The sequence below is a fragment of the Chamaea fasciata genome, unplaced genomic scaffold, assembly GCF_029207755.1.
Source record: "Chamaea fasciata isolate MVZ Bird 193981 ecotype frontalis unplaced genomic scaffold, bChaFas1.0.hap1 SCAF_1, whole genome shotgun sequence".
Taxonomy (NCBI): domain Eukaryota; kingdom Metazoa; phylum Chordata; class Aves; order Passeriformes; family Sylviidae; genus Chamaea; species Chamaea fasciata.
Genome location: NW_027094086.1, coordinates 16,548,430 through 16,567,608, shown reverse-complemented (window position 1 = coordinate 16,567,608; position 19,179 = coordinate 16,548,430). Strand labels below are relative to the sequence as shown.

Genomic DNA, 19,179 nt, shown 5'->3' with positions numbered 1-19,179 from the left:
AAGATGCACTGTAACTTTTGATTGGTGTTGCCCAGTCAGAGCAGTCCATATTGGAGAGAAACTGTCTTCTGCCCACGTTAATGTTCTCTGCCTTGAATTTCACTCTAAACAAGAAAAAACATTCCCTGCTTTATCTGAAATGTGCAATTCCAGAAGAATGGGGGCTGATTCATACTCAGAGTTTGCAACTAATCATGAAGAGCCAAAGAGAGAAAGATGTTGGTATGTAACTTGTTATCGTCTGTATATCATATTGCTTTTACTAGATTGCATCATTCTGCAAAAAAATTGGATATGGCTGAAAAAGACATTAAGGGGCCACACAGGAATTTCTGATACAATCTGTTTGGTGTTTTTAATCACTTAGTTATGTTTATGCAAATTAATTTTATAATATGAGATCTGTGTGCCAAACTTATACCTTACCCTTATTTGCCCTGCACAGTAGTCATCTTGCATGCTTGCATGCTTGCTCAACCCACCGCCTGGTCTTTTGGCTTTCTAGCCAAATTGATGAAGCGTGGATTGGATAAGTGGAGTATGAAATGGATGGAAAACAGGTTGGTGTGCCAGGTTCCAAGAATGTCCATGATCCAAAACCTAGGCAGGAGCTGATTAGCAGCAGTGTCCCTCAGGGGTGGTTGTTGACTTCAACACACATTAAAGATGGGGACAATGAGACAAAGTTAGCTTTTGGCAGGTTTACAGACACTGGATGATCAGTTGATAGGCTCTAGTGCAGGGATGCTATTTAGGGAGGTCTCAGTAGGCCGGAGAAAAAGCCTGAGTGAAACTTCATGAAGTCCTAAGAAGGAAATACATCCGGGACAAATGAATCCCAAGAAACAATTTACCAGAAAGCAGCTTTACGGAAGAGGAATAGAGAAGACAAAAGCTTTTCTAGGAAGCACATGTGCAGCAAAGGGACAAATATAGCAATCAGGAGATGCAACATGCAAAATTCCAGCTGTATAAAAGAAAGCACTGTTTTGCTTCAAGTGTGGTCAAACATTTCTTTTTTTTTTTTTTTTTTTTTTTTTTAACAGAGGGGTTGTTATCTGTTTGACTGTTTTGTGACCAGGCAATTGGACTAGATGTCTCCAGAGGTACTTTCCAACTTAAACTATTCCATTAATCTTTTTAACTTTGCAAATTCACACTAAATACACACAGATCTAATTTAAAAATAAAACCACTGCTTTAAGATTGGTTTTTGCATTATGACACTAGAATACAAAAGAGAGCTCCTCTGGTCCCACTCTGTCATCATCTGTGTTTTAGACTTTTAAGTAGATGATTTCTGGAAGTCTAATTCTCATTTTTTTTCTCAGTTTGTTCAGAATTTTGCAAGGCTCTATTGAAAGTATGAAATCTTACTGAAGTATTTATGAACTGGTTTGACAGACCAGTTGAGATTCTCAACAGGCTGATAAAAAATACACTAGTTTCTTCTCAATGAACAGGATGTAAGAAAGGGAAAGAATGCAGCATGTCATTAAAAGTACTGAATATATTTTGCTTTATCATAAATAAATGATCATTTATTGGGGTAGATTTGCCTAAAATCTGTAGAAAATTTTGCTTCTATCTTCTCTGTAAAATGCTACTTAAAGGAAGAGATAAAAAAACCCAGCATAATATTGCTACTATGTGATTTATTTATTCACGTACTAGCATGACATTATACTCAATGTAATCATCAGGATAACAAAACAGTGACACATTCTTAGTGAAAGCACACTGTAGAGCTACAAAGCTACTAACTTGGAGCACTTAGTACAATTTTTCACACAGCCTTTGGAGCTGTGGTAGGGTAAAAATAAATAATAGCCTTAGATAGGTATGCATACTGGACAATTCATATATATATATAAGGTTTTGAAACACCTTTTCCTCTAAGTTTTTAATTTATATCTAAATAACAATCTGCATTTTTTCCTCTTGCTATTGAAAGCAAGAACTCCAATGTTTTGTGTCTTTCACCTCCATTTCAACATATACATATACCTCCACAGAGTTTTCAGCAACTAGAACTGACAGATTTAGAAACCAAATTTCAGCTGTTATTTTACTTTGATGGTAATTTTAAATGGTGGTAAAGGCTTATGTATGTAAAACATGGTAGAATTTTATATATAAATATATATATGCATGTTTGTTTGTTTATTTGTTTTCTATTACGTCACCATACTTAGTGGTGGAAATAAGTGAGCATTAAAGAATTCCTAAAATTACTGTTTCCTTAATATTCTTTTATTTTCCTGTCTAATTCATTTTAAAGAGAATAAACCAGGAGAAGGTATCCACAACTACAGTGAGATAAAAACATAAATAAATTATTCTTCATGGTCTTCTGAAAACCACATATCTTGCTTTGTAAGCATATGTCTAAATCTTACTTGCTTAATTAGGAGTGGGATTAATTTAACTTAATCTTGGCCATGCCAAAAGTTAGGTGTCTTATTAATAAGCTTGTTCCCCAGACTCCCTCTACAATCAGTATCACAAGGGAGAAACTTTTATGTAAGCTTGGCACTTAACATTCTCATGCACTGGAACAGAAGGAAACACAGGATTTTTTTTGAGATTGGGACAGAAATGGTGCATTAATAATTTATATTTAATGTGTAATCTCTATTTTAAGACTTAGTCTGTTGGTAAATTTTATTTTTACTTGCTTGTCATATATTTATCTCAAAAAGGAGGTGGATTTTTTTATAAATAAATTTGTCAGAATAAGAATCCTCAAACACATAAATATCTTTTTTAGATGGGAAAATTTTAAAACTAGTTATGTAAGAAGGAGACTGGAGAAAGAATATCTCAGCACTGTATGTAATTATAGAATTAATACATCTCTGGTGGGCATATAATACCCATATATTCAAATTGAATTTCTTAATCACAGTTTTCTGTCATGTCTGCTGTAGTAATAAAGGGTTTTTTCATGTGCCTGACTCTAGCCCATCATTACTCCTGTTAAAAGCTGTGTGTTTGCAGTTATTTTTTTGTATTTCAGAGAGGTTATCTGTGTGTTCTGCCCTGCATTCTCAACTCTACCTCTTTAATCTGTTTATCATTTCAGTATTTATTTTCATTACCTACCTTCAGCCAATTTTCTTCTCCTTTTTAAGTGTCAATACTATTAATGAACTGTATGTTCTAGCACAAGAAGTGTTGGTTTTGTTTGGTTTTTTTTTTTCCTGTAATATATGTTGGCATCTCAATCAGTGCCTTAATCATTCCCCATGAAAATTTGTGGAGTAAGCAAAAATTCTGGGAATTACAAAGTTCCTGATGTCTTTGATACTTTACCTGCAATGCAATCTTGAAAGCTTTCTGCAAAATTAACAGAGCAGGCTATCACAATTCCCCATAAGTTCACGTATAAGCACTGAAGTTCTTTGTGACGTATTAGAGTAGATGAAGTAAGAAAATAATACCTCATGTTTTATTCTATTACAATAATTGGAAGCTCAGAGTTAAGGAAATATTGTCTTGAATAACTAGTAAGCTGTGATTTGTGAATGTAATCCATTAAATTCCTATTAAAAACATTTAGACAAACCTCAGATGTGTCTATTACCTGATGTATGCAGCATAACAGGTCCAAGAGTGACTGCATGCAGCAGAAACCTGTAAGTTATTATCTGAGAGGTTTTTTTCCTTAATGAAGATAGAGAAATGCAGAAACCTATTTTATTTTTTCTCTTGGCACTGCTAGTTTAGAGTGATCACACTACTATCAGTCAAACCATTTGGGCTAGATAAAGAATTAAGCGACAATTCTTGATCAAAACTTCCAGGATGGGAATGAATGCAGCTCATGCTCAAACTGTTCAGTAGACGACAGATTAGTGAGCATATTAGATACACGGAGCTTGTATGTCACATGATCATGATCTATATGATCAGAGTGACAGAAAGTGTTTCAACACAGTTATTACACATTTTTGAGCTGAGCATGTTTGGAAAATAAAACTGCAGATTGTGTTTTGGTTTGCAATGGAGCATGGTTTTGGAGCAGATGAATTGTTTTCATTTGGATGAAGCTAAATTTGAAGATACACTATGAATTGAACTATGGTAGAATGACTCTGAACAATGTTTCCAGCAGTGGTTCAGGACCAGCTATTTCAATCTATGTATCAGCTCCTCTTAGTTCTTCTGTGTGATGTGCTAACACAGAAATAACCAAAGCATCCACAAGTGAGATTTAATATCTCAGACAGCCATATAACCATATTCTCTAATTTAGACTTTGAATATGAGATGACCAATCCCCAAGAAAACAAGTGCCATTGCACAGGCAGAAGTATTTACTCTGGAAAGTTGTTTATCTTACACAGCTCCTTCTAGGTGACTTGCATGAAGCAGGGCAGAACCTTGGCAGCTAAGCCATGCAAAAAATTCAGTTCCCTTCCCCCCACAACTTGTTTGAATTTTTCCTAAGACTATTCATATAAACAGATTCATATGTTTTGAGCAGTGGAGATGAGGGAGTAACCTAAATCATCTCTTTACGAGCTGTACAATACTGTGCAAATGCTCCTACAGAGGCACAGAAACCATTAAACTAGCATTCAATCATACCCAGATGTAAACACAGATCTATCTGCAAGTGTCATTTACATGGGGTATAAAGAAATTTTAATACATCTTTTTAATAATAATGCACAAAAGTATATTTAATCCATAAATCAGATAATTAAATATTCTGAATTGATAATTCCTCCTTCAAAAGCAGTAAGTTACTGTCAGGGTAAAAAAGTTACTGATAGTTCATAAGCCCAGGCAATTTAACAGGTGACTGAAATGTTCAAAAAGGACACCTCTATTTTCACGCAGGAAAGATTCCTCAAAATATAGCATTAAAAGTGGGACAAGGTTAAAATAGACTCCACTGATGCTGTAAACAATATAATAAATGTCCTGGGATTTCTTGGTGTTAACAGTGATTTCTAAATTTGATGTTCTAATGCATGCCAAGTCAAATATAATTAGAGTCTGAATCCTGAACCTGGAGAATTAAGGAAAAAAGACACCTTTTTTTTTTTTTTTTTTTTCCCCAGAGCCCACAGACAGATCAGCAGCTTCAAGTCTTCCAAATTTCAAGCTCTTCACAACACACATCATGTAAAAAATATTATTATAAACTTATTTAAACCAACATATTCTTCCAAACTCCTATCACTTTAAAGAAAGGCTTTCTAGTAATGCTGGTCTTTCAAACTCCCATCAGCCTGAATCAATCCTGACTGACTGCACCTTCACTGTCTCAGAACCCACATAATACCTTTACCCATATGGACACTGAAGTCTCCCTGAATCTCTAATGCTGTTTGAGAACCAGGTCAGCCTGGTATTTGCTATCTCAAATCCCACCTTCTATACAACTTTTTCCTGAAAAAGAAAGAATGAATTATCTACAGCGTTTTCATTGTCTTCTACCAACAGAAGCACTGCTGATAGCATTTCTTTAATCTATTTTTAACTTTCCTTTCTGCTGTAGATCTAACAGAGATTTAGAAGTATAGTCATTGTAATTCTTAAGTAAATTCTAACCACAGGCTCCATTTGTTGATTTTGCATGGCTTAATGGATTCTAAAGTTTGTCAGTTATTATTTGAAGATTAAAATGGGAAATATTAAGAATAAATCACACAATCAGAATTTCATTTGGGTCAATACATCCCTACAATGAAGTTTAACATCTTGCACAACCAGGGTTTCTATGTTGTATAGGCAGGTCTCTGTGTTGAAGAAACTTCCCCAAGCAACCATCCTGGACCAACTCTGGAAGTCACACTTGCACAACCAAAGCTTGGGCCAAGGCTCCTTCACAGCTACACATCCCACTCTCACAGTCAGAACAAGTTTCCTCACCAGCTTGACCCCATCCCAGACATCAACTGAACTTGTTTTAAAATTCTTGTTTACACTGTAATCTGGTATAGCTTTTTTTTTTTGTTGTCTTTTTTTTTTTTTTGGGGGGGGGTGTGAAGGGGAATAGGGAGAAAAGAGGAACATCAAGCTTTTTCTTAAGAGTCTTTATCTGATTTTACTATCAAACCAAAGAAGACAACATGCACCAAAACCACCCCCTGCAAACCTAAAACAAAACCACTGAGCTGAATTTACAAGTGTGGATATCCACAGATATTTCTGATAGGAAGGCAGTCCTCCTGAAATCTTTAAATCCAAACAATTCCACTCAAAGTTGAAAGAAAACAGCAAACCAGAGTGTGAAAATATTTTAGATTAAAAGTTCTTTCTGCTATGAAGTAGACACAAGGAAGAATAAATAATATGTTAGTGACTTCAGAAAAGTGGAAAAATTGTGTTAGGAAGTGATCCCTATACCAGCAGGGGTAGGAAACAGCATTCTGAGAAAGAAACTAGTGAAATTCCCCATATGCATTTGCAAATCACCTTCAGGCTAAATATGTCAGAAGAAGAGATCTTTGTTACTGGAAAACTGAAGAAAAGAAAAAACCAAAAATACAGGAGGGTATTCAGCATCAAAAGAATCTTCCTAAATGTGACTGTGGCTAATAAGTCTGTCTTTGAACAAAAGAAATCCCACCAAAAAACAAGAAGAAAACAAGAAGACAACCATGAAAACAACTAAAAAAAAAAATGAAAAAAGAAAAGGAAAAAAAAAAGAAAAGAAAAAAATGGAAAAGAAAGAAAAAAATTAAACACAAAACATTTAGAAGACACTGCAGCTACTGTGGCTATAAATCATAACTATAGAAAGCTGACTTGTAAGCATTTAAAAATCATAATAATCAATGTAAGCAATATGATCTATAATAATTCTAGACTGGAAATTAGTATTGTCAGACTCAAGCCATGCAAGCAGGTATCTGCCTCAAGTGTTCTAGGCTTTTTCTATAGTGTATAGAGGCAAGTAACTCCAAAGGGCTATTCACCCAGTCTTAAAATAAGGAGGAACAGCTGCAGTTTGACAGTTTATCCAAGCATTTTAAGGCATATCCTGTTATATAAGAAATTGCTGTCACATGATATAAAATACTTCTAGAGCATCTATTTACAAAATCTTCCCAATACTCAAAAAATATTTACAGTTCTGCACTGGCTGCCTTATAATGCTCAAAAAATGCTTTATCCTGTGTGATGTTTAATTATTCAGAAATGTGACTGCACTCTGAGATCTGAGCAGAATGTATTCTGTAATGCTGTTCAGTAGTGCAGCTATTAGTGGTGAAATACTGGCCTAGGAAAGAGGAATACAGATCCTTCCCTCCTGCACTGAAGATAAATGGCATCTGAAATGTTCAGTTAGCAGAGAGAAAACTCTTGTAATACCAGATTCAAAGGCCATTGAAATCTGTGGAAAGGATCTGATTAGCTTCAGTGAGATCTGATCTGGTATTACACACTTCAGACATATTAAAGTGATTAAAAATAGTATTTTAAAAACACATACAATTATTATCAGCAAATGTTTGACATTTTAGTGTTCTTACTCAATTACTTTCAGTTCTCCATCTTTTTTTCACAGCTACTACTTTCATCTCGGTGACATGAAGTGATGTCAACTGATGAAAATGTATCACCGTGCTTAATATTTTGGTCTGACCTTGAGAAATACAGCTCATGTCTCTGGGAAATACATGATGCTTCTCTTCTCTCCCTACTTCACTTTTCTTGAAGGTTTAGTTTTCTATTTTGTGTAGAATTTACTGTTAAATGCTGCTGATTTAATTGGCGTTTTTCCAGTATGCATTGGGCTCTTCATGCTCTGTCTGACAGTTGAGCGGAAATATGCTGTAACAGGTATTTCCTGTTTGCATATTGCTTCTGGCCTCTTGTCAACTTCTCACACTTCTTTAGTGTGAAAAAAAGACTTCTGGCTTCTGTTCTATAGCTACATTATTCACATGCCATTTAGACATGTTCCAAAATCCTCATATTTTTATCTTACTGCTGAATCATCAGACGTTCTTATTTTCCTTTTATGCACATGTACAAAGTCTTTGAAATTGTCTGGTTATTATACATCTTTTTCTACTTTGATTTTCAAGATTTCTGGGCTCTTTTTTCTGTCATGTTACTTTATTGTAGTCTCAAAGAAGACTGCAGAAACTGGAAAGTTGTAATGTTTAAATTAAGAGATAATGTCATGATCATTTGCAGAGGTCCAACTCAAAAATAAAAGACATAAAGACACATAAAAGACAAAAGACATAATATACCAAAATTCTGCTCTGACTAGTGATGACATATGAAGTAATTTATTTATTTGTTTAAATTAGATGTATAAAAGAAGCTGTTCTTTCACTAGCCCTGGATAATTGGGGGAAAGTAATGAAGAAAAATCAGGCTAAGTTCCATTATTTCATCTGAAATGTAAAATTGTGTTAAATTAAAAAAAAATCCTTTTCAACCATAAAAAGTCCCAGTATTCCTCAGTTCAGCATAAAATAAATAATTTCTTGCCCCTCTACTCTGGTCTTGTGAGACCCCAGCTGGAGTATTGCATCCAACTCCATGGTCCCCAGCACAGAAATGACTCTGCCTGTTGGAGAGAGCCCAGAGGAGGCCACAAAGATGATTAGAGGGATAGGACACCTCTCCTATGATAGAAGGCTGAGAGAATTGGGATTGTTCTGTCTGGAAAAGAGAAGGCTACTTGGAGTCCTAGTTGAGGGCTTCCAGTACATGAAGGATGCCTACATGAAACACAGAAAGATTTTTGACAAGGGCATAGAGTGGCAGGGCAAGGGTCAAACTGAGTGTGTTTACATTATATATTAGGAATAAAGTCTTTACTATGAGCATGTTGCACAGGCTGGATGGATGGAGCTCTGAGCAACTTGTTCTAGGGAAAGGTGTCCCTGCACATGGTAAGAGGGTTGGAACTAGATGGTCTTTAAGGTCCCTTTCAACCCAAACCATTCAATGATTCTGTGATTATTTTCTAACAGAAAGAGAGCATGAATGTTTAAACCATCAAAATAGTTCTACTGTTTCGGATAAAAAAATAACCTTTGGGTTTCTTTTTTTTTTTTTTTTTCTCCACAAAAAAAGGCAAACTAAGAAAAAGAAACAAAATAGACTAATTGAAGCGATGGGCAAGAAAAATCTTTGTGAAAACCTTTCCTGTCAGATCCTTTAAATTTTACAAAATTAATAACAACTTCCATGCCTTTTAAAGGACTGTTTTGGGCAGCTCTAGATAATAACAATTCTAATAATACCTGCGGTAATACTTAATACTATTTAAATAATAATTTTCTTTCTACTTTTTTAGCTTCTTTAGGTTTTCCCGTTCACCCTTCTCCTTTAATTTGTTGAAGGATGCTATCTTACTTGCCATTTTTATCTCCAGACAAAAATTGTTCGTCTGATTATATTGGATGGCTTATAAAGGAGTCAAATATAAATTATGCCACATTATCAGTGGTGAAAATTTTAGCACATTAAATGACAGATGCAAAATTGTGTAAGAACAATTGATAAAATGAAATAAAAAACTCTAAGGAACTAATAGGAAGGTTAACCCATGTTTGTAAACATATTTTTTGTTTAAAGGCTAAGAATATAATAAAAATAAAGCATTCAAAGTCTTAAAAGTGTTTGAACATAAAGTATCTGTTGTCATTGAATAACATTCCTCTTGAGGTAAAAGGGCTGATAATGCAGTTCAATACTCTTACCCAATTTCACGAAATGGCAAGAGGAAAGTAAAAGCAGATACCTCCCTTGTGTGAGCTTTCTGTATTTTAATTACAGTGTAACTAGAGTATGAAGACACCATCTGTTTTGCTCAGACAGCATTAGGTACTCAAAGAAAGTATATGAATGCTTAAAACAAAGTTGCAAACAATTGTCCTTCTCTTTCCTCCATCTCCTCAAATATTTTTCATTATTGGTTGGTGAAATAATGTGTCCATAGAGCAATAATGTTATCCAGGTTGGGTAGCTAATTGTACATTACTTTAAAAATCTTAACTTAGGGCACAAAAAAAAAAATTTAAAAACAAACAAACAAAACAAACAAACAAACAAACCCAAAATACCCACAAAAAACCCCAAACAAACAAACAAAAAAAAACCCCTCCAAAACTCGTCTGTTATTCTACTGAGAATATACACCCAAACTGTGTTACATCAACTATTTGAGAATGATCACTCTGATTTTGAGAATCTAGACTAAAGAGAAAGAGAAATTTTGAGGCAGTAAAACTTCATGGATTCTTAAAAGTGTCATTAGAACTCAACAGACTGCAAAAGCATGGAGAAACAAATAAAAAGCCTCTCAGATAAATTTCTAAACCCTCTTTTCACATAAATAACTGTAAGTTCATCAGTAGCTGTTTTATACCTTTACTCCCATATACTATCCATTTTTCCTTGTAACTCCATTCTAATTCTGCATCAATTTATTTTTCCACTCAGTTTAAATGACTGCTTAAATAAGTTTGGTGCATAATGATCTCCCTCTCTGGCTTCAACATTAAATATAAGAGCATGTCTGAGAATGGAAACACATGTGAGAATCTCTCAAACAAGCTCTGGAAGGGGAAAAGGCTGTAAAATGGCAAAAATACCTTGGAGCCAAGGGATTAAAACCTCTATTTTTGGGTTCAAAAATAAGCTGATGGAGCAGAAACACTCTTTCACTACAAGTAAAATATCTTTCACTTTGTACTCCCATTTACATAATTCATTCTTCCTTCAAATTACTGTATGCACACACATGTATTTGTCACACACATAGAAAGAATGAGAGTAGGGGTAAACAAGGGCTAATACAGCTACCAAGCACAGGAAGCACAAGTTAAACAGTGTTAACATTAAGAGTCTCTGTGTCAACACATGTTAGAAATGTTGCTACTGCTACACAAAATGATATTAGACTAGATCTTGCTAATCTTGAAAAAATATATATAAATTTCACTGACCAGAGGAAAAAGAAGGTCAAAATGGACCTGGCTCAATGATTTCTTCTGTTTCAGCAATAAAATGTCTAAAGGGATTTAATAACAGTTAGGCAACTGTTTAGATTTGTCATCCTGCTGCCTGTAATACGATGATATAGTACTAGAAGGCAAAAGGGAGAAGGACATTGCTGTTCCTGTGGAGCTCTTTTTAGTTTCATCCCATACAATCATAACAGAAATGAAACTCCCCACAGATGTCTCTGAAAGCAGAAACTTACTGATTAAAAAAGGATGGAGATTTTAACATGCCTACATCACCTTCAAACACTAATCACAAATTTAAGCATTCTGACACTGCCCCAGCTGCCCTTGAAAACCAAAATTAGCAAAGAACATGAAATTTTGTTGGTTTCTTTATTTGTTTCTTTAAGATAAAAACATAGCTTTACAACAAATCTTTTAATCTGTGCCAATTCTTTCCCTTAAAACATCAGAAATCTTTTCACTGATTTCAAGTGACAATTTCCAGCACGACAATTATCTGTGAGTGAACTATCTTATAAAATAAATTAAAAATTAAATTAATTCACTTACTTGAAAACTGTATGGCGAATCCAGATTTACTGATATAAAAATCTGTGTCAAACTGGATAGTTACTATGTTGAGTGTACTGTGAATGCCTTCAGGAATAAGGGAGCCACTAATTTCTTTGAGCAACATCTCATTCTCAGGTGGACCATCCCAAACTCGAAGAATGTCATGGGATGCCTCAGTATCAAAAGCAAGAAATTGGAGGCTGAAAGAACACCATTATTTTATTGTCAGCTTTAATATTACTCAACAACATGACTTCAACAACAAAACTAAACAAACAGAAAAAAGCAAATAAAATTTAACTTCAAAGGATAATTTTTTATAATGTTTCACACATTTATCTTTGAATGCATGAAAGCCCAATATTAAAATGAATTTGAAAGAAAAAAACCTTAAAGTATTTTAATTTGTCCACCATAAAGTAATATGTCACTTTAGCCATTCAAATAACATATACGTATCTACACAATCTTTTCCGAAAAGAGTTTCAGTTTCTTTAAGATAATATTATGTATCACATTCCCACCAAAACAAATTAAGTAAAAAGAACTGCGAAAATGCAGGCTGTGTTGTGTTGTTTTTTGGTTTTTTTTAAATGTAGTCTTTCACTAAAGAGGTCTGGTCCCTCCAGCATTTCAAGAAATTATAACCAATTTTAAAGCTCAGTCTTCTTTGGATAATGATTTTTGAAAAATAAACAATTTCAACCCAAACTTAAAATGCCAAAACCAGTGATCTGCATTTTAAGCTTTAAGCCCAAAATCCTCTTTTTTTCCCCCACCACATTAGAGGTAAGATTTGGTTATTATAGCCCAAAAAATCATTAAAATTTTAAGATTCATTTTCAGTACCTGACAATATTTCCTGGGTCTACTTCAATCACCCACATGCAACGCAGATTGTTGTCATAGGGAAAAGGATAGCCAGGGGACAAGATTCTTCCTGATGATTCTCCTTTAAACCGTCCTCCACATTCAGCTAATAAAAAACAACATTATGGAATAATCTTACAGCTAATCATCTGAGCAATCAATTTATACATCTACTCTTTTGTTGAACAGGTTACACAATTAAACTGACCGTATGCAATAATATTGTAAAACAGCATATAAGGACTGCATTTCACCTCTTGCTTCACCTATTTACTCAATCCTAATTTCCTCTAAATGAAGATGAAAAAGAAAGCTACTCTAATATTGAAGTCTTGACTTCTTTTCACTCTCCTGTGGCAATAATTGAGCCTGTACGAAGCTGCAAAACTTATGAAGTTATAGTAATATTGTAAAGAAACAGGAGTGACAAAAATACAAAATAACTTTATATCTCTTCATATCTTGTTTTATTTTATTTAATCTATTTCATATAAATATATGAGATTTTTTTTCTAGCTTATTGATAGTTATATATAAGTAAAAAAGGCTGTTTTTACAATGCCTGTCTGGTCAGACTTTTTATGTTGATTATGTGCTGACATTAACTAGATTTGCATGTATTAGGACCTTCATATGCACAAATGTTTAAGATTTACTATCTTCTTTTAACCTAAAAAGACAATACTACTTAGATAGACTTAGATGAGAGATATGCAGAGAGAACTATAAATGCTGGTGGAAATATATCTGTAAACATATCAGATCATATCAGATCATACACATCAGATTTTACATAGATCTAACAATCCTCTTTTTTTTTTTTCTTTCTTACATTCAAAAAAATACGTAAAGAAATAAAAAAAAATAAAAGAGTGTAATACCAATACATGATGGTAGAGGATAGTCCCATGCCCTTCTTTCCCCAGTCATACACTTTAGAAGGCTACTTCCATGGAGTGTGTAACCTGGGTTGCATCCATAAATTATAGTACTTCCAGCAAAATGACCTTGGTCACTGATTTTATATCCAAACTGTGGCACACCAGGGTCCTCACAATGCGACAGCTCAAAACCTGTGTGAGGAATAAAATGTTGTATTTACAGAATCAAACAGATAAATACATTAATGAAATTCAGATTTTTCTGGTTTTCAGTAGAAATCAATCATTTTCAAACTAAATATAATACTTTTAGGATTTCTTCTCTTTTTTTAAGCAGTCTAAGTAGGATAACTGCCTATACACATTTCTTAGAGCATGACCAAGCTGTGTAATAAATTCAGTTTTCCTAAGAGTTCAATTAAAGACAGAATAAAATCCATTATCAATAACTTTTAAAATGCTATGATAAATTATTAACTGGCAGCAAAAGCAACTGTCTGCTTACTTGCGAATAGAAATTTAAAGGCTCATAAACAAAACTTAACAGCAGATTCCCCATTATTTTGCATAGTAACAACAGCAGCAAAATAGAACGTCTGGCACCAAAGAAAAACTGCTATTTTCCTCATTCCTTACCCTAATTTTTAGTTAAATAGTTAAATTTAAGAACTACATGCAGGAATCATTGATAATGATGACATAGAGAATTCAAGCCGAACAACTTGGACATTTTTGAGACTTAAGAGATGTGAAGCAAGAAGAAAACAACATGGAGGTATACCAATTTATGGGGAAACATAAACTGCAATTTGGGAGAAAAAAATTGTATTCCAAATCAAGTTTTCTGTTATTAACTGAGAAGCAACTTGAAACCTCACTTTATTCAAAATCAAATAATTTTACCAATATCATGTGTCTTAGAATGTATGTAGGCAAAATGAAGGGACATTTTATAAGATTGCTATTCCTATACGTAGGTAATATGGAAGGAAATGAAAGGGGTTTTCATTTGTATCTTAACACATCATTCACACAGTATCTGTCCATCTGGTCAACAGTTGGTAGCCTTTCACAATCTCTACTCAGATGCTGCATTACTATTCTTGATTGAAAAAAATGTTCTTTATATTATTTTACAGGCAAAAAACTTGTAAATGCATTGTAAATGTTGGATAAGACTGCTCAGGTAAAGGGGGAAAAAAAGTGTATCAAATGCTGTGTATTTCTTGTTCTTCCTTCAGCTCATTTCATGTGTGACTGAACATGTCTCATCCTCTACAATCTCTGAGCTGAACTTTTTTCAGTCCTAAACTGTAGTTTCTTAGTACAGTGTGTGCTGCAGAAGCTCTGAAAGACATTAAAGTGAGTCCCAGACAAAGAACCATTTTTGATAATGCTGGTCTGGACACTTATTGACCAGTTAGAATTTCCTGTCTTCTAAGAAAACTTCTGACTACACTGTGAAAAGAAGTTCAAATCTGCCTTGATCCCTGATATGTCCTCATTTCTGGACAGCCTCCTTACAGTCACAGAACCAAAGTCAGTTTTTTAACTGATCACCTCCCTCATGAGGGAGAACATGTAACTTCATTGCCTAACCACGGGAACTAGCAGCATTTTTCTGCCCTAAGTGCGTGTGACCAGAGCAGGCAGAGGGCGTGGTGCCTCCGCTAGGGCATGGTGGGGCAGTTTGTGCAGGAAAGCCTCTTTGAAGGGTGAAGCTTCCACTGGCCCAGTAGAGACTTGAACTTCACATAACTCAGCGAAGGGGCACTGGTTTTTGCCATTTGCACAGCTCAAGGGTGCTCATCCAACCTGACCCTCAAGGCAGATTGGTGGGGACTCCTCTGAACAAAGGCCGCAGCTTTGACTGGGAGGTCTGCTCCATCTCTCCTGGCTCATGGATCCACATAGACAGAGCTCAGACTCAGCTCTTCCTTGTATCCAACCCAAATGTGCCCCATTTCGTTTTAGGCCAGTACCCATTGTCCTATTGACCCATGTCCTTGTAAAGAGTCCCTCTCCATCTTTCTTGTAGGCTCTCTTTAGGCACTGGAAGGTCCTATAAGATCTCCCCAGAGCTTTCTTTTTTCCAAGTTGAACAGCCCCAGATCTTAGCCTTTCTTCATAGGAGAGGTGTTCCAGGCCTCTGATCATCTCTGTGACCTTCTTCTGGGCTTAATTTTTTTTTTCTTCCAATTCTACCAATATCAACAAAAGATTCATCACTGTTCAGGCTAAGAATTCTTCAGGCTAGGAAAGTGTACTTTAATATGAATGTCTCAAAAGACAGGAAATGTTATTGATAAGGTTCAAGTGCTGGGCTTGGTTTCACCTATACAAATAAGAAAAATTAAATTCCTTGACACTTAACTAGTACCACAGATCTGAAAGTCCTATCTTTAATCATAGGATACAGTCCTATTCTATCACATGCTAACAGAATATAATTGTACAACCTTCATCTGAAAAATAATTGTATACTCTTTCATAATCTTGAAATATTTTCCTTTCATACTGCAAAAATTATGCTTTTTTAATTAGAATTAGTTTTTAAAACATTATGTCAAGCTTTTAATTGAACCATTTTTGAACATGTGAAAAATGAATGATTTGAACACAAGGACAAAAAGATGTTGATAGCTGCATTGCAGAATTATCTTACAACACTGTCCTGCTTGATTAAAATTAGTTCTACATAATAATTCAGTGATGGCAAAAAATATATACTAAAAAAGTGATATACACTACATGTCAATAGTCATGTGCTACAGTTTTCAGAAACTGACACTTGGTCAAGTGTATATAGCTTCTTTCGTATATATCCTCTAAGCCAAAGACCAGAAACATTTTCCCCTCCCCTCATCTTCATAGTTTAAGTCCATATACAGGTTTTTGTTGGGAACCTTTCTGTATCATTTTGGTTCCAAACTGGATTATTATAAACAATAATACAAGTATAAAAACAAAAGCAAAATAACTATCAGAGATGAGTCTTAAGAATGCGAATTTCCTTTACTTATGACTTATCTTCATGACGCAATGCTTTTTGGTTGCATTTTTTAAATTACTCACATACTTCAATATTTGTATGTGCTAAAACAACTGAAACTTACCCTGTTTTTTTCTTATGCTTTCCAAAATTGAAAAATACCCTTCTAGAAAAACAATGGTGATTTATGTACCAGATTAAATGTCAAAGCCAGTATGCTATGTGTTTTGGGTTTTTTGAGGGAGAGAAACGAAAATATACTATTTTGATGAGTAATTTGCTGTTAGTTTCATGCATAATTGTCATTAGACCGCATTTCCATCTTATGAGTGAAGAATTTTCATTCCTTTGAAAGTATAAATCTATTCCTATTGTTTTCTCAAATACTTACTGGTATACACAAGCTGAAAACCTTCATCAGTGCCCTCCATGTCCGAGTTAAATTCCAACCATAAATGATTTGAAGTGCTGCTTAGTGTCAGGCCTCTTAATGATGCCCCAGTATACGCACCCAGCAGGTGAGCAGTGTTGTCTTTGCCATCATAGATCTGCAAAAAATGTGAGTTTTACAGTTATGAAGAAAGAGAAGAAGGTATCTTTTACTTAAAAAGCAATTCTGTCCATCTGTATTAAGAGGAAGAACAGTTCTGTCAAGGGAGATCTATTGCCAGTCAACCTGAAGTACTATTTAGATATAGTATTTGCCTCTCTTGACTTAAGCTAACATACGTGTGGTGAATTTTCAAATGCAGTTTAAAATATGTCAATTCCTTTTTCACATATCAATAGAAGAGGGCAGAAGTGCCATATCAGCTTAGGTATTTTAGATCTATCTTTGTGTTTTCTCTTTCACTGTCAGGATTGTAATGCTGATCACAACCTATCAGCAAACACCTATAATGTGTATCTGCCTCAAGTCTGAGATGGCACAACTGAAAATCTCACATATCCCAAACTTTGGCTTCTTAAATAAACCTGTGGTGGCTTTTATCCTGTGATGACAGGTTAAAATACAAGTGTGAAGTAAAAGGAGACTAGGAAATAAATTTATCAACTGCTTCTGTAAGTAGTAGGAGTACTGTAATCTATATGTATATCACAGTACCGCATTATTACTTATTTTTCTTCAAGTGTTGTTCTTTTCCATCTATCAGAATACTAAATAGGTAGAACAATCTTCTAATAATTCTCAGGAAATTTCCCTACAAATCTTGCTGCTTTAAAACTCCACAAGCTGTGTTCCTGTGATTCCTAAAACACTTCCTGTAATTCAACTATAATTGCTCACCCAAACATTATTTGCTGTAGGATCTATTTATGGACTAAAACTTTGATTGGTGGTTTATGAAAAATATCACTTGCAAATCAGTAAATTGACCTGCAAATAATTTTTAAATTGTAATATAGGGAAATTGTAAAGCCGTATTAAAATACACTGAATTGCCTGAAGTTCTAAATTCTATTTTAATTCTATTAATTACAAACGTAATCAAAGTTTGCATTTTTAGAGGAATCTGCACCAGAATTAAATCAAAACATTTACACCAGCAATAGCAGTAAGGCAAATAAATGTGAAGTATTATGATGTCTGTTCCCTATCTGTAAGAATGAGTTACAAACCTAATTCCTCTTTTCCAGAAATACTCATGTCTCTAGTAATATCAAAGACTTTACATTTAATGATATGCTGAAACAAAACAAACAAGCGACTTCTAGCTATCTGTAATGAGTAAATAATTGTACAGGAGTTCAAGACGCCCAACAAGATGACTTAACATAATTCTTTGGGTTTTACTGACAAGCAAATAAATTCCAAGCAAACTTAAATTTAAAAGCCAATGTCCTCACCTGAACTAAAAGCAAGAAATCAGAGAAGAAAAAAGTGCAATTAATGCACATCAACTAAAAAAGAATTTCAGTACATATAAAGCAGTGTTAAAAGAGATGTCTTTTACTTTTTAGAAACTCATTTAAACTATACTGAGATCATTATTCAAGCCAGAAAAAGAGAAAAAATCCCAAAACAAATCCCAAAACAAGAAAAACAAAACCAAAACCAAACAAAAAAACCCACCCAACCCAGAAAATTAATTCTGAAATGCACTTTGTTTTAGCAACTGAAAGGAAAATACCCATGTTAGGGGAATTACTTCTATCCAGGAGAGATCCATACATCATGACAGACTTAAACAAAACCCAGCTTGAATCCACTTATAATTAATAATAACCTAGAATTCAGGATTTATTTTATTTTTAAAAACTATATAAGAGTAAACCATTTCCTGCCATCTTTGTATCACCAATACTTTAGCCAAAGGAAGCTGGTAATATTCTTAATGTCTCACCAAAACTTTGAATAAGCTGTGTCGTGATACCAATTTTCTTCATGTTAGAATTTTTCCATACACACTTTATTGCCAATTTTGTTAGATGTCCTACCATATTAAATCTTTCACATTAGTCCACTGACATCTCTCATTAGTTAATATTCATTCTATTTCATGGGCTAACTAGCTGTCACATTGTACAATATTTTTAAATCTATTTAATTTTTATGAAGGAACAGAATTTAAAGTATCTAACACTCCTGCAACTGATTCATTTGAGTAGGAGAACAGCATTTGGCTGAGGCAGGACTGTGATTCATCTGAACACTAAACTGAATTATTTTTTTCCTTTGGTTGCTGTCTTTCAGACATTCAAAGTACCCCTCTTCTTAAGACACTGGGGTCTCCCTTAGGACAATAAATGAATGCATGTGTTATAGTGTAACTCACAATTTAGGTCACATTTTCATTTCTCTGATCAATTTGAGTGAATATGAAAAAAAAATGCAAATTTATAGAATAATTTAAATGATAAAATTTAGCTTGCCAATAAAGTGGTAGCAGACCCTTCTGAAATTTGCAGAACCAACATTTTCTTT

General features: G+C 34.3%; 1 protein-coding gene across 3 annotated transcripts in view; it reads right to left on the bottom strand.

The window, feature by feature from the left end:
• CSMD3 (CUB and Sushi multiple domains 3) overlaps positions 1–19,179 on the bottom strand; it is a 593,609-nt gene that overhangs the window by 184,262 nt on the left and 390,168 nt on the right. For all 3 annotated transcript variants that reach the window (XM_066177261.1, XM_066177253.1, XM_066177270.1), the window contains 4 exons: positions 16,645–16,801; positions 13,262–13,453; positions 12,360–12,486; positions 11,508–11,710 (listed from right to left, as the gene is read on the bottom strand). In XM_066177261.1, coding sequence (XP_066033358.1) covers positions 11,508–11,710; positions 12,360–12,486; positions 13,262–13,453; positions 16,645–16,801 — 679 coding nt within the window. The remainder of the gene's footprint in view (positions 1–11,507; positions 11,711–12,359; positions 12,487–13,261; positions 13,454–16,644; positions 16,802–19,179) is intronic.